A 16,181-nucleotide genomic window follows, 5' to 3' on the forward strand; every position below is an offset into this window, starting at 1 on the left:
GGCCGGATCTCAGCTCACTGCAAGCTCCGCCTCCCGGGTTTGGGCCATTCTCCTGCCTTAGCCTCCCGAGTAGCTGGGACTACAGGCGCCCGCCACCTCGCCCAGCTATTTTTTAATATTTTTTAGTAGAGACGGGGTTTCACCGTGTTAGCCAGGATGGTCTCGATCTCCTGACCTCGTGATCCGCCTGTCTTGGCCTCCCAAAGTGCTGGGATTACAGGCTTGAGCCACCGCGCCTGACTCTTCAGCCCTTCTTAGAGTAAGATGCACTCCTTACCGGGCTAGGTTTTCACCTTTTGAAATCATGTAAGGGATGGCGCCGCCTACCTTGTCTAAGCTAAGGGATACCCGTTTAGCAGAAATATCACAAGCTAATTTATTACAGTACCTGCAGTCTCTCCAACAAGTAATAGATATCATCCAGCCACGTATCCGGGGAGCTCATCCCAATCCAGTTCCTGACTAGAAAGGGCCCTGCCACTTGTTCCAGCTAGGTGACCTGGTGTTTGTTAAAAAGTTCCAGAAAGAAGGACTCACTCCTGCTTGGAAAGGACCTCATACTGTCATCCTCACCACACCGACGGCTCTGAAGGTGGACGGCATTCCTGCTTAGATTCATCACTCCCACATCAAAAGGCCAACAAAGCCCAGCAGGAAACATAGGTCCCCAAGCCTGGGCCAGGCCCCTTAAAACTGCACCTAAGTCAAGTGAAGCCATTAGATTAATCTTTTTATTTACGTCTCTTGTTTGTTTCCACCTGTTATGCGCTTGGTGCCTTCCTATTTCTTTCTCCTCACTTCTTTCACGACAGGACGTGTGCTTGCAAACACTACTTGGAAGACAGGAACCTCCAAGAAGTCTCTTTTGCAGTCAATTTGTGTGCTTTGTTCCTAAAACCTGCCCATACCCAAGAGGGACTACGCAATCTGTCGGTCACGGGAGCAGGGAACATCGACCTTGCTGCAGGATTTAGACACTCCAGGAGCCAGACTGTATGTGGGAGCTCCAAAGGTGCAGAAAAAGGACTCCAAAATGTTGACTTTTACTATGTCCTGGAAATCACCCTGACTCTAGTTGTTGAGATACTTACCAGTTTTTCTGCCCTAACTGGCCATGTGTAACTCTAGCCACTTACTCTGGGGGATCAACATGATCTTCGACTCTTTCCATAGCTCGTGCTTCCCGTCCTAGACTGTGTACTGGAAAAAAATGTAATCCTCTTACTATAACCGTCATAACCCTAATTTAGCTCAATGGTATTATGGCATGTCATGAGGATTCAGGCTTTATATCCCAGGATTTGATGTTGGAACTATATTCATCATCCAGAAGAAAATCTTGGTCTCATGGAGCCCTCCTAAGCCAATTAGGCCTTTAACTGATCTAGGCGACCCTTTGTTGCAAAAACACCCAGACAAGCTCGATTTAACTGTTCCACTGCCATTCCTAGTTCCTAAACCCCAGCTACAACGACAACATCTCCAACCCAGCCTGATGTCCATTCTAGGCGGGGTACATCACCTCCTTAATCTCGCCCAGCCTAAACTAGCTGAAGATTGTTGATTGTTGGCTATGTTTAAAGGCCAAGCCCCCTTATTATGTGGGATTAGGAGTAGAAGCCATGCTTAAAAGTGACCCTCTTTCTTGTCGTGCACGACCCCGTATCCTCACACTAGGAGATGTGTCTGGGAATGCTTCTTGTCTAATTAGCATCCGATATAACTTACCTGCTTCTCCCTTTCAGGCTCCTTTTTTTTTTTTTTTTTTTGAGACGGAGTCTCGCTGTCGCCCAGGCTGGAGTGCAGTGGCCGGATCTCAGCTCACTGCAAGCTCCGCCTCCCGGGTTCCCGCCACTCTCCTGCCTCAGCCTCCCGAGTAGCTGGGACTACAGGCGCCCGTCACCTCGCCCGGCTAGTTTTTTGTATTTTTTAGTAGAGACGGGGTTTCACCGGGTTAGCCAGGATGGTCTCGATCTCCTGACCTCGTGATCCGCCCGTCTCGGCCTCCCAAAGTGCTGGGATTACAGGCTTGAGCCACCGCGCCCGGCCCCTTTCAGGCTACTTGTAACCAGTCCCTGCTTACTTCCTTAAGCACCTCAGTCTCCTACCAGGCACCTAACAATACCTGTCTAGCCTGCACTTCAGGTCTCACTCACTGCATCAATAGGACTGAACCAGGACCTCTCCTGTGCCTGTTAGTTCACGCGCTTCCCCAGGTATACGTGTACAGTAGGCCAGAAGGACAACTTCTCATCGCTTCCCCTGAATTACATCCCAAATTTCGCTGAGCCACCCCACTCCTTGCACCCCTCCTGGCCGGCCATAACGTAGCCAGATCAGCCATCCTTTCTGAGCAGCGACCCACAGGTAGAAGAAGCCTGTGGATACTCTCTTGCTGTTTGCTACCTCCCCCACTGGTAACCTGTCAAAGCACATCCCAAATAAAGCTTGTGTGCTACTGCCGCCTTGTGGTCACATCTTTTTCCTCACTCAGCCAAGAAATCACTTGAACACCCTAAATGTGTGTATGGTTTTATTCTTTACATTTAGATCCCTAGTCCGTTTGGAGTTTATTCTTGTATATGCTGTGAAGTATGGATTTAATTTCATCTTTTCTCAGATAGCTAACCAGCTATCTTAGACCTTTCATTACAAATGGCATTTTTGCCCTTGGATTGCATCTTGAAATGCTTACTTTTTTTTTTCTTAGACGGAGTTTCACTTTGCTGTTCTGGCTGGAGTGCACGGCAAGCTCTCCGCCTCACCTACAACCTCTGCCTCCTGTCTGCTTATTCTCCTGCCTCCTAGCCTCCTGAGTACCTGATTATAGGTATGCCACCATGCCCGGATACCTTGCAGGCTTGCATTTGGTTTCCATGTTGGTCAGGGTTGGTCTCAGCCTCATAGACCCTGTGGGGTGGGATCCCACTCCAGTTTCCTGCCCTCCCAAAAGTGCTGAATTAGAGGTGCCAGCTAAATACACCGGGGCCTTTTGAGATGGAGTCCTGCCTTGTCAAGCCCAGCTGGAGTGTGCAGTGGTGCACTTAGGCTCTTACTTCGCAACCTTCCTGCCTCCTATAGGTTTGAGTGATTCTCTGCCTCAGCCTCGGAGTAGCTGGGCCATAGGCCATACCCACAACACTCTGGCTAAATTTTTTTTAGGACGATACTCACTCTCGCCAGGTTTGGAATGCAGGGAGCACCCTCCTGCAACCCCTCCCGGCCTGCATTCTCTTGCCTCAGCCTCCTGAGTAACTGGGATTACAAGTGCCCACCACCATGCCCAGCTAATTTTTGTATTTTTAGTAGAGACGGGGTTTCACCAAGTTGGCCAGGATGGTCTCGATGTCTTGACCGTGATCCACCTGCCTCAGCCTCCTAAAGTGCTGGGATTACAGGCGTGAGCCACCACGCCTGGCCACGTTTGGCTAAATTTTTTTGTATTTTAAATAGAGATGGCATTTCACCATGTTGGGCAGGCTGGATTTGAACTCCTGACCTCAAGTGATCCTCCCGCCCTGGTCTCCCAAACTGCTAGGATTACAAGCATAAGCCACCGCGCCTGGCAAAATACATTTATGAACCAAATTTCTACATGTTCTTGGGTCTGTTTTTAGATATTTTATTAGTCTGTTTCTGCTTCATGTGCTAGTACCACATAGTTTTAATTATAGAGGCTTCATAGTATGTTTTAATTAATTAATTAATTTTTTAGATGGAGTCTCACTCTGTCAGCCAGGCTGGAGTTCAGTGGCACAATCTTAGCTCACTGCAACCTTCGTCTCCCAGGCTCAAGCAACTCTTCTGCCTCAGCCTCCCAAGTAGCTGGGATTACAAGCATGTGCCACCACGTCTGGCTAATTTTTGTACTTCTAGTAGAGATGGGGTTTCACTGTATTAGCCAGGCTGGTCTTGAACTCTTGACCTCAGGTAATTTGCCCACCTTGGCCTCCCAAATTGCTGGGATTACAGGCGTGAGCCACCATGGCCGGCCTTTATTTTTATTTTAAAATAATTTAATTATTTGCCTTGCATGAAAACTGTCAATAATATGTTTTATCTGCTGCTCATCATTGCTTTTGTTTTTGTTTTCTTGGTTATTATTAGATGTTTGTTTCTCCACATAAAATTTAGTATCAATGTACTTAACTCCAGAAAAAACTTTTCATATTTTTATTGGGATTATGTTACATTTCTGAATAATCTTGGGGAGAATGTCTGGTATCAGTGCTATTTTACAGCGTGGGAAATGTGATCCTGGCCCATGTGGTAAGATCAGAAAAATAATAGAAACACATATTTTTGGCCAGGGCAGTGGCTCACACCTGTAATCCTAGCACTTTGGGAGGATGAGGCGGGTGGATCACAAGGTCAGGAGTTTGAGACCAGCCTGGCCAATATGGTGAAACCATTTCTCTATTAAAAATGCAAAAATTAGCTGGGCGTGGTGGCGCGTGCCTGTAGTCCCAGCTACTCAGGAGGCTGAGGCAGAAGAATGGCTTGAACTCAGGAGGCAGAGTTTGCAGTGAGCAAAGATCGCACCACTGCACTCCAGTCTGGGCGACAGAGCGAAACTATGTCTCCAAAAAAAAAAAAAAGAAATAACATTTTAAAATTTTATTTTATGTATATATATAGAGAGATGGGGTTTTGCTGTGCAGCCCAGGCTTGTCTTAAACTCCTGGCCTTAAACCATCCTCCCACCTTGGCCTCCCAAAGTCCTAGGATTACAGGCATGAGCCACCATGCCCAGCCAGAAATACATATTTGATGAAGATTTTAAAAAAATCAAGAGTTATAGAAAATATTATTATATTGAAAACGTGGTTGGGCACGGTGGCATATGCCTATAATCCCAGCACTTTGGGAGGCTGAGGTGGTCAGATATTTTAGGTCAGGAGTTTGAGATCAGCCTGGCCAACGTGGTGAAATCGTTCTCTACTAAAAATACAAAAATTAGCTGGGCATGGTGGCAGGCACCTGTGATCCCAGCTACTGCAGAGGCTGAGGCAGGAGAATCGCTTGAATGTGGGAGGCAGAGGTTGCAGTGAGCTGAGATCAGGCCACTGCACTCAATCCTGGCCAGATCCAGTGAGATCTGTCGCAAGCAAGCAAGCAGCAAGAAAGAAAACACAATGCGATCAGCAGGTTTTAAAGAATAAAGAATGAAAAAATAAAGGCCTACAGAAAGCCTGACTGAATGGAAGAGATAGACCATGCCATTCACTGGCAGGTTTATCAATATGGAAGAATCATGGAAAGGCTCTAGGAACATGAGGAGAGACATACAAACAAGCTTTATATTTATATCTAAAGACTAAAGTAGAGGTTCCTCTTCAAAGACATTCCTTCCCATTTAATTAGAAATAAATAGTAACTTCTCTTAGAAGCAAAATTTATTCAAAGACCTGTGCTAACATTCTCAAATATCTGCTAGCCGTTATAAAGATATCAATGTACTTTATGTTCTTAGCTCCCACAATTTAGTCTAAATATTTGCCCTGGCATGCTTATACTGGTCCAAACAAGCATTAGGTCATAGCCTGTTCCTTTTCCTTATTTGAAGGTGTTTTGACCCTTCTCAGCATTCCACAAGTTACTTCCTCCTTCCTTTGTTCTCGTCTACCTTTGCCTCTTTTAAAAAGTTATAAGTTGCTAGGCAATCAGGACAAATATAGAATGTGAGGTCCCGTTCCAGCCAACGGAAACCGAATACAGCAGTAGGGTGGAAGCATCAGGTTATAAACGACCCTGTCTCCTTTGTTTGGTGTACTCTCGTGGCAAAACTGCTGGTGAGTGTACCCTTTCTGTAGGAACTAAAAACGTCCTTGCTGAGTAAATTAAATTAATGTTCAAGTGCTATTTCTTCATGGCACCGAGGAACAAGCATTTCAAACATATATATATGTATACACACACACCATATATATGTATGCACATATACATACATAAATAGAGACAGGGTCTTGCTACTTTGCCCAGGCTGGTCTCAAACTCTTGGACTTGTAGAAAATGAAATAGCGGTTCCTCTTCAAAGGGACTTTCCTCCCAGTCTGAAAATAAATAGTAATCCCTCTTAGAAGCCAAATTTTCTGAAAGATCTGTGGTAATATTCTTAAATTCTACCAGCTGTAATAAAGAAATCAATATACTCTGTGTTCTTAGCTCCCACATTTTAGCCAAGATATTTGCCTGGGCATGCCTGAACTGGTCCAAGCAAGCATTAGGTCATGGCCTATTCCTTTATTTAGAAGTGTTTTTGCCTCTCTCAACAGTCGACAAGTTATTTCCTCTCTTCCTTTGTTCTCCTCTGCCTTTGCCTCTTGTGGGAAGTTCTAAGTAGCTAGCCAATCCAGTCATGTATAGAAGGTGAGGTCCTGTTCTGGCCAATGGAAGATGGACACAGCAGTAGAGTGGACACGTCAAGTTTAAATAACCCTGTCTCTTTTGTTAGTGTGTGCTCTGGTGGCAAAACTGCTAGCCAGTGGCACCCATTCTGCAGAAAGTAAACTAGCCTTGCTGAGATCCTTTGTCTCAGTGTTGATTTTGCCACACTAAGCACCAGTTCCCAGCAGACTCAAGCTGTGTACCTGCCTTAGTCTCCCAAAGTGCAGGAATTACAGGCGTGAGCCACTGCGCTCTCCCGAGAAAAGCTTTAGAGGAGCATCCCCTGGGATGCGTCCAATCCCTCATCCCCGCCCTTCCAGCCCGACCAGCCGCCAGCACCGCCTGCTAGGCCCGGTCCCACCTCTAAACCGCCCCCGAGTACGGGCCCCACCCCTCGCCCACAGTTCCGTCCGGAGGCCCGGTTTTAACCTCAATGTTTTCTCTGGATCTATTTCTGCATCCTCCTCCCTGTGCTAACCCCAGGCCTTCTCCGCACCCACCCGGGAGGAAACCAGAATTTCTGTGTTTGAAACTCGAGCCCACGAGCCCCGCCCGGCCAGAGGCTCGAAGCGGAAGTGACGTCAGCGCACCACCGCCATCTTTTCCGGCGCTGGCTCCTCTCGGTCAGTGGGGTTTCGCCTTTATGGTGGCGGAGTCAGCGGCGGCTGTGGTGAGTTCCGCCTGCTTGGCGGTTCCGTAGATAGCAGGGGGCGGCAAAGGAATGATTGCGTGCCCTCGCGCAGGAGCCTCCCGCATCCGGTTCACTTCGCTCGCTTCTCCAGGGACTATCGGTCCTCCCTGCGCAGCCAGTTCCGAGAGGCTGCACACTCAGCTCACTGCAACCTCTGCAACCTCTGCCTCCTGGGTCAAGCAGTTCTCCTGCCTCAGCCTTCCGAGTACCTGGGATTACAGGCAAGTGCCACCACGCCCGGCTGCTTTTTGTATCTTTAGTAGAGACGGTTTTGCCATGTTGGCCAGGCTGGTCTTGAACTCCTGACCTTAGGTGATCTGTCTGCCACGGTCCCCCAAAGTGCTGGGATTATAGGTGTGAGCCACCGCACCCGGCCAACTTTTGAAAATTTTAAGTTCTGTTCTTCAGTTATCTTAGGTACATAGTGAAGTTAATAACACACATGGTTGGTGACTACTGAATTGTTCTGTGCAGGTCTGAACTGTCTTCTGGTCATATTGGGGGGTAACAGCATCCACAGGAGATCAGGCTCTAGGGACAAATATCAGGGTTGTTTGAATGTAGGTTTTTTTCAGTATTAAATAGAGGTAATGGGCCAGGCATGGTGGCTCATGCTTATTCCAGCACTTTGGGAAGCCAAGTCAGGAGGATTGTTTGAGCCCAGGAGTTTGAGACCAGCCTGGGCAACCTGGTGAAACCCTGTCTCTACTAAAAATACAAAATAGCCAGACCCAGTGGTGTGCACCTGTAGTCCCAGCTACTTGGGGGGCTGAAGTAGAAGAATCACTTAAGGCCAGGAGTTCGAGACCAGCCTGGCCAACATGGCGAAACCCCGTCTCTACTAAAAACGCAAAAATTAGCCAGGCATCCTGGTGCATACCTGTAATCCCAACTACTCAGGAGGCTGAGGCCTGATAATCGCTTGAACCTGGGAGGCAGAGGTTGCAGTAAGTCGAGATCGCGCCACTGCATTCCAGCCTGGGCAACAGAGTGAGACTTTGTCTCAAAATAATAATAATAATAATAAGGAGTGACGATGCCTACCTGTGGTCCCAGCTATTCAGGAGGCTGAGGTGGGAGGATCACTTGAGCCCCAGAGGTTTAGGCTACAGAGAGTCATGTTGGTGCCATTGCACTTCAACCTGGGCAACAGAGTAAGACCCTGTCTCGATAGAGAGAGAGAGAGAGAGAGAGAGAGGATAGATGTAATGATAGCTATTGGGAAGGATGGTTGTAATTAAGTTAGCATGTATATATAAAGCTACTAGAGCTACTTCTGGCATATCAGTCCTCAGTAAATGTCAGTTACTGTCATTAATACTTTTGTTATTGAGTGACGATACTGAGTGAGCAATTTTTGGTGGCCTTCACATCTGTCACCTGCAGAGGCAAAGTTCAGGCATAATGTTTGATGACTGATGTTTCATGCTTGTTGTTTGATGATTGATATGAACAGGACCGCAAATAACCCTGTACAAAGAGAAATGGAGATTGCCTCTATCCACCTAGATTCATAAGCTGCCCTGAGGTGATCTTGGCATCAAGGAAGGGATGCACATCGCACTATCAGCTTCAGAGAATGGCAACCATTGATTTGTCCCATGGTAAGTCCTTGTTGATGCTCTTTTTCAGAGATTCTGCTTTAGGTCACCCTGCACACCACAAGAGTCCAGTGAGCTGGGCCTGAGCAGGCATGCAGCTGATTCTTTTAGGAGGAATTGAAGTGAACCACAACAGAATGCTGTTTGTTTGTTTGTTTGTTTGTTTTTGAGACAGAATCTTGTTCCGTCACCCAGGCTGGAGTGCAGTGGTGCAATCTTAGCTCACTGCAACCTCCGCCTCCCGGGTTCAAGTGATTGTCTTGCCTCAGCCTCCCAAGTAGCTGGGACCACAAGCACATACCACCAGGCCTGGCTAATTTTTGTTTGTTTGTTTTTGTTTTTGAGATGGATTCTCACTCTGTCTCCCAGGCTGGAGTGCAGTACCGTGATCTCGACTCACTGCAACCTCTGCCTCCTGGGTTCAAGCAATTATCTGCCTCAGCCTCCCATAATTTTTGTATTTTTAGTAGAGACGGGGTTTCATCATATGGGCCAGTCTGGTGTCAAATTCCTGACCTCAAGTGATTTGCCCGCCTTGGCCTCCCAGAATGTTGGGATTACAGCCATGAGCCACTGTGTCCAGCCAGGATGCTGTTTTAGAATTCAGCCCTGGTTTGTGTGCCTTAGGAAATGCTACATAAGCTTCATGAGTATTACTACTATGGGCAGATAGAGAGTCACATTTTTCAGAGTGTAAGTTTCCTTGTAAAATGAAACTATTACCCTTTACCCAACAGGCAGCTCGGCCCACATCTGCTTTTCTGGGTCTAGCTGACACAGGACTACTATGGCATTTCATAGCAGTGTTGCGTGTGTGCAGTTTTCTCGAGTGTGCAGGAGCATATGGGAATTTCAAGCTAGGATGGAATGACTTCTAGGCATGAGAATGTGGTTAGGATGGGCAGCTCTGGCTTCTCATTGCCTTCTTACTTTTCCACTAGGGTTTTTTTCCAGGGAACCACTCTGCCCTTTTGAAGAAAAGACAAAGGTAGAAAGGATGGTGGAGGACTACCTGGCAAATTCTTATCAGGTAAACAGACAATGTACCATTATACAAAATGACATACTTACATCCAATAGGTAGACACATTTCCTTCTAGACAGACTCATCTCCAGAGTTTTCTTAGAGCAAATGAAGCCTTACTCAAGGACTGAGTCCCCAGATGAATTTCCGCAGGGAATGAAGTCTCCTATATGTAAAGTGTTAAGTTGAAAGTCATCTCAATATCTCAGTAATTACTAATTAAGCTTGACTTTCTTGGTGCTAACTGCATGTTTCTTATATTGCTGGGTTCTGTGACAGATGATAAGAGAGATGAAAGTGTCCTTTTATCAAATAATTTATTTACTCATCAGCATTTATCAGGTATCTGCAGTGTGCTCAGGAGTGTGCTACATAGAGACCAATGGGACAGGAAGAGCTCCTGACCTGGTTGTGCTGAGATAAAGTGTAAGCAGTTTGCAGGGGCTCATGCCTGTAATTCCAGCTACTCAGGAGACAGAGGTGAGAGGGACCACTTCAGCGCAGGAGATGGAAGCTGCAGTAAGCAGCAGTTGTGCCTGTGTGACACAGTGGGACCCTGTCTTTATATATAAATAAATAAACAGATTGAATAGATAGATAGATAGATGCTAGATAGATAAAAATTCATGTTTAGGAAGGAAGTACTGTTCTAATAAAAATAAAATTTAAAATTTAAAAACGCAAATATTAAAAAGTTAAAAATAAATAGATCAGGAAAAAAAGATTAAAAAAAATTTTTTTAAGTGCTGTTTAAGGCATATGCCTGTCGGAGGTCACCTTTGAGTGTTTAGACACAAGAGCTCCTGAGACATTAAACCCTGGAGTAGATCGTGGGAGACCTGAGAACCACGTGTAAGTGAGTTTAAGGTTCCCCTTCCTCATTCTCCAGTGAGCATTGGTGGAAGTGTTCATTGGCTCAAACCAGCATGTGTATGATAACATAGGATTCAGTGACGTTTGATGATGTGGCTGTGGACTTCACCCCGGAGGAGTGGGCTTTACTGGACACAACTGAGAAATACCTTTACAGAGATGTGATGCTGGAGAACTACATGAACCTGGCCTCCGTGGGTAAGAGTAACATCAGTTTGCTTGGCATGGTGGCCTGCACCTATAGTCCCAGATACTTGGGAGGCTGAGGTGGGGAGAACTGCTGAGCCTGGGGAGTCGATTACCAGCATAGGCAGCTACTGTGAGACCTTGTCCTTAAAAAAAAAAATGCCCCAGGTCAATGAGGGCTCACGCCTTGCAATCCCAACACTTTGGGGAGGCTGGGAGGTGGCAGATCAAGAGGCTCAGGAGCGGAGACCATCCTGGCTAACACTGTGAAAACCCCATCTCTACTAAAAAAAAAAAAAAAAAAAAATTAGGTGGGCTGTGAGGTGGCAGGTGCCTGTAGTCCCAGCTACTCAGGAAGCTGAGGCAGGAGAATGGCATGAACCCAGGAGGCGGAGCTTGCAGTGAGCCGAGATCACGCCACTGCACTCCAGCCTGGGCGACAGAGCCAGACTCCATCTCAAAAAAAGCCGGGCGCTGCGGCCTTGCCTGTAATCCCAAAGTATGGGAGGCCGAGGCGGATCACGAGGCTGAGACTGAGACCATCCTGGCTAACATGGTGAAACCCCGCCTCTACTAAAAAAATACAAAAACTTGAAGCCGGCTGGTGGTGGGCTCTGCAGTCCCAGAAGCTACTCGAGGCTGAGCAGGAGAATGATGAGGGAGGCTGAGCTTGCAGTGAGCCAAGATCACTCCAGCCTGGGTGACAGGCCGGTGACCTGGCCTCCCCAAAAAAAAAAAAAAAAAAAAAAAAAAATCCTAAAAATGAAGACTAGGCCAGTGATGGTGGCTTACGCCTATAATCTCAGCACTTTGGGAGGCCAAGGCGGGCAGATCACATGTGGTCAGGAATTTGAGACCAGCCTGGCCAACATAGTGAAACCCCATCTCAACTAAAAATACAAAAATTAGGCAGACTTGTTGGCGGGCACCTGTAATCTCAGCTACTTGGGAGGCTGAGACAGGAGAATTGCTTGAACCAGGAGGCAGAAGTTGCAGTAAGCCGAGATTTCACCACTGCACTCCAGCCGGAGTGACACAGTGATACTTTGTCTAAAAAAATTAATTAATTAAAAATAAACACTAGCATCATTTCTTGTAGCCTGTTATAGAGCAGATGTATGTTACATGTTTGCTTGTCAATTCTGAATACAGTGGGGAATAACAAAGACAGTCCCAAGTAACAGTCCCTGCTGTAGTATGGGGTTTTTTTGTTGTTGTTTATTTATTTATTTATTTATTATTTTATTTTATTTATTTATTTTTTTTAGTATGTTTTAATTTACGGTGGTAATCCTGGAAACATCATCAACAGCATCAGCTTTGTGCTGTAAGAAATATACATCTTCCTTCCTATTCTTTTTTTTTTTTTTTGAGACGAAGTCTCGCTCTTGTGCCCCAGGCTGGAGTGCAATGGCACGATCTCGGCTCACTGCAACCTCCAACTCACAAGTTCAAGCGATTCTCCTGCCTCAGCCTCCTGAGTAGCTGGGATTACAGGTGACTACCACCATGCCCGGCTAATTTGTGTATTTTTAGTAGAGACGGGGTTTCACCATGTTGGCCAGGCTGGTCTCGAACTCCTGACCTCCGGTGATCCGCCCACCTTGGCCTCCCAAAGTGCTGGAATTACATGCGTGAGCCACGGCATCCAGCCTTCTTCCCCTATTTGATTTAGTAAATTGGAAACTCCAGGGTTGGAGCCCAGTCATCTGTGTTTTCAGAATCAATGAAGATGAATCTAATATACTATCATGTTTGAGATCCAGTGGCAGAGTTGTTTACCCATGAGAGCAAGCATCTTTTTGTTGTACTTACTTTATTTCTGCCTTTTTTTTTTTTTTTTGAGACAGAGTCTCACTCTGTCGCCCAGGCTGGAGTGTAATGGTGCCACTTTGGCTCACTGCAACTTCAGCCTCCCAAGTAGCTGGGATGAGACACACGTGCTACCATGCCTAGTTAATTTTTTTTATTTTTATTTTTTGTATTTTTAGTAGAGATGGGGTTTTGCCATGTTGGCCAGCCCAGTCTTGAATTGCTGACCTCAGGTGATCCACCCACCTCGGCCTCCCAGAATGCTGGGATTACAGGTGTGAGCCACTGCACCCGGCCTACTTACTTTATTTATTTATTTTTAATTTTTTTGGTGATAGGGTCTTGCTCTGTCACCCAGGCTGGAGTGCAGTGGTGCGATCTCTGCTCACTGCAACCTCCGCCCTCCCAGGTTCCAGCGATTCTCCTGCCTTAGCCTCCTGAGTAGCTGGGATTACAGGCAAGTGCCACTGTGCCCAGCTAATTTTTGTATTTTTAGTAGAGAAGGGGTTTCACCATGTTGGCCAGGCTGGTCTTAAACTCCTGACCTCAAGTGATCCACCCACCTCAGCCTCCCAAAGTGTTAGGATTGGGTGGTGGTGGCACACACCTGTAGTCCCAGCTAGTCAAGAGGCTGAGGCAGGAGAATCGCTTCAAAATGGGAGACAGAGAGGTTGCATTGAGCCAACATTGTGCCACTGCACTCCAGCATGGGTGACAGAATGAGACTCCATCTCAAAAAAAAAAAAAAGAAAGATTTTTAAAGATGCACTTTGCCTCAGAAGATTTAAGCTATTTTTCTCAGAGTTTTGGATATCTTTGACTTTTGTTTTCCGTCTTGTCAAACATTCCTATGATCTAATTAAACTACCTGTTCTGTGTCTTTATTAACTTTATCATTTTGATATATGCTCTTTATCTAGATCTTTCGTACTTTCCTTTCCTGAAGATCTTCTCTTCCTGTTTTCCATCAGTTTTAATTTTCTTTTCTTTTCTGAAGTCTCCCTGTGTTGCCCAGGCTGGAGTGCAATGGCACGATCTCGGCTCACTGCAACCTCTGCCTCCCGGGTTCAAGTGATTCTCCTGCCTCAGCCTCATGAGTAGCTGGGATTACAGGCATGCACCACCATGTGCGGCTAATTTTGTATTTTTAGTAGAGATGAGGTTTCTCCATGTTGGTCAGGCTGGTCTTGAACTCCTGATCTCAAGTTATCCACCTGCCTCAGCCTCCCAAAATGCTGGGATTACAGGTGTGAGCCACCACCGTTCCTGGCAGTTTTAATTTTCACAGAAGTAGTTTGTAGTAAACTATCTAAACACATCAGTTGTGTAATAAACCCCACATCATTATAGCCTAATTTTTGACATACCAAAATCCTCAAGATTCTCTGGCTTTTATTTTATTGCTGTGTTTAATTTGAAAACAAGTAAAAATGACTCATGTTAAACTAACATTTCTTCTCTAAAGTCTTACATTTCTTTTTCTGCTTAACTTCAGAATGGGAAATACAACCTAGAATCAAACGGTCATCATTTCAGCAGGGTTTTTTGAAGAATCAGATATTCAGTGGGATACAAATGGTAAGATTCATGAGGGATATTTCTTAATTTCCTCTCTTAGAAAAGATGGAGAATTCCATTCTAGAATATCAGCACAGTCAGAGGTGTGGCTTACATCTGTAATCCCAGCTACTTGGGAGGCTTAAGTGGGAGGATCATTTGAGCCCAAGAGTTCAAGGCCAGCCTAGGCAGTATAGCAAGATCCCATCTCTGATTTTAAAGAGAGGGTGAATGTGGTGGCTCACAGCTGTAATCCCAACATTTTGGGAGATTGAGGTGGGTGGATCCCTTGAGGTCAGGAGTTTGAGACCAGGCTGGCCAACATGGTGATACTCCATCTCTACTGAAAATACAAAGTTAGCTGAGTGTGGTGGTGGGCACCTGTCGTACCAGTTACTTAGGAGGCTGAGGCAGGAAAATGGCATGAACACAGAGACAGAGATTGCAATGAACTGAGATTGCACCACTGCATTCCAGCCTGGGCGACTGAGTGAGACTGTCTCAGAAATAAAGAAAGAAAAACTAAGTCTGTAGTCCCATCACTTTGGGAGGCCTAGGCAGGTGGATCACTTGAGGTTGGCACTTCGAGACCAGCCTGGCCAACGTAGTGAAACTCTTATCTCTACTAAAAATACAAAGGTATGCAGACATGGTAGCAGACACCGATAATCCCAGTTACATGGGAGGCTGAGGCAGAATTGCTTAAACCCGGGAGTTGGAGGTTGCAGTGAAAAAGAAACAGCACAAATGAGAGATACTTGAGAGAATTAGAGAAGTAGCCTGCACCGTTGAGGGAGCAGGGTCTCTGGAGAGAGTCTGAATGTGGTGAATTTTGTGATGTTTCATTCCTGTATAACTTGTCACTTCAAAATACCCACAAGTACACATTCCCACATAAGTAACTAGACATTGATGATTTAAACAGTTTCATGAAAATCTACACTATTTGGTTGGGTGCAATGGCTGACACCTATAATCCCAGCACTTTGGGAAGCTGAGGCAGGTGAATCGCTTGAGCCTTGGAGTTCAAGACTAGCCTGGACAACAGAGACCCTGTCTCTACAAGGAATAAAAAATTAGCCGGGTATGTTGGCATGCACCTGTAATCCAAGCTCCTCGGGGGACTGAGGTAGGATGATGGTTTCAGCCTGGGAGATTAAGGCCGTAGTGAGCTGTGATTGTGCCATGGTACCCAGCCTGGGTGACAGAGTGAGATCTTGTCTCAAACCACCCCCCACGATAAAAAAAGAACTACATTTTTTTGTTTGTTTGTTTTTTAACAATTAGAGCCAGTGGCATAGAATTCTAGCCAAAGTTCCCATCATTCAATCTGGAAGAAATCAGGAAGTCAGGAAATAAAAACAAGGAAGAAAAATTGTAAAAATTATAATTATCAAAGTAGACAGACATGGTAACTCATGGCTATAATCCCAGCACCTTGGGAGGCTGAGGCAGGGGGGTTTTGTGAAGAGTTTGAGATCAGCCTAGGCTACATAGCAGGACCCTGTCTTTATACTGATAAATTGAGGCTAGGTGCGGTGGCTCATGCCTGTAATCCCAGCAATTTGGGAGGTCGAGGTGGGCAGATTACGAGGTCAGGAGTTCAAGACCAGCCTGGCCAACGTGGTGAAACCTGGTCTCTACTAAAAATACCAAAACTAGCTGGGTGTGGCTACACGTGCCTGTAATCCCAGCTACTCACGAGGCTGAGGCACGACAATCACTTGAGCCCAGGAGGTGGAGATTACAGTGAGCCGAAATCTTGCCACTTGCACTCCAGCCAAAGCGAGACTCCATCTCAAAAATAAACTGAGGTGGGGCATGGTGGCCACGCCTGTAATCTCAACACTTTGGGAGGCCGAGGCAGGCAGATCACCTGAGCTCAGGAGTTTGAGACCAGCCTGGGTAACTTGGCAAAACCCTGTCTCCACAAAACAGAAAAATTAGCCAGGTGCAGTGGTGGGCACCTGTATTCCTAGCTACTTGGGAGGCTGAGACAGGAGAATCACTTGAGCATGGGAGGTGGAGGTTGCAGTTTGCTGAGAGTGTG

At 46.2% G+C, this 16,181-nt stretch overlaps 1 protein-coding gene across 8 annotated transcripts in view; it reads left to right on the top strand.

Annotated features, from left to right (window-relative positions):
* ZNF561 (zinc finger protein 561) overlaps positions 1–16,181 on the top strand; it is a 39,092-nt gene that overhangs the window by 21,075 nt on the left and 1,836 nt on the right. Inside the window, exons 1-5 of one of the 8 annotated variants that reach the window (XM_021930673.2) lie at positions 6,956–7,057; positions 8,535–8,682; positions 9,621–9,709; positions 10,593–10,774; positions 14,070–14,152. In XM_021930673.2, the coding sequence (XP_021786365.1) occupies positions 10,741–10,774; positions 14,070–14,152 (117 nt within the window). In that variant the 5' untranslated portion in view covers positions 6,956–7,057; positions 8,535–8,682; positions 9,621–9,709; positions 10,593–10,740. Of the gene's footprint in view, positions 1–6,955; positions 7,300–8,534; positions 8,683–9,179; positions 9,710–10,447; positions 10,556–10,592; positions 10,775–14,069; positions 14,153–16,181 lie in introns of those variants that run through there. The other 7 variants (XM_021930672.2, XM_009193425.4, XM_021930675.2 and 4 more) reach the window with 7 other exon arrangements.

Source organism: Papio anubis, chromosome 20 (genome assembly GCF_008728515.1).
Source record: "Papio anubis isolate 15944 chromosome 20, Panubis1.0, whole genome shotgun sequence".
NCBI classification, from domain to species: domain Eukaryota; kingdom Metazoa; phylum Chordata; class Mammalia; order Primates; family Cercopithecidae; genus Papio; species Papio anubis.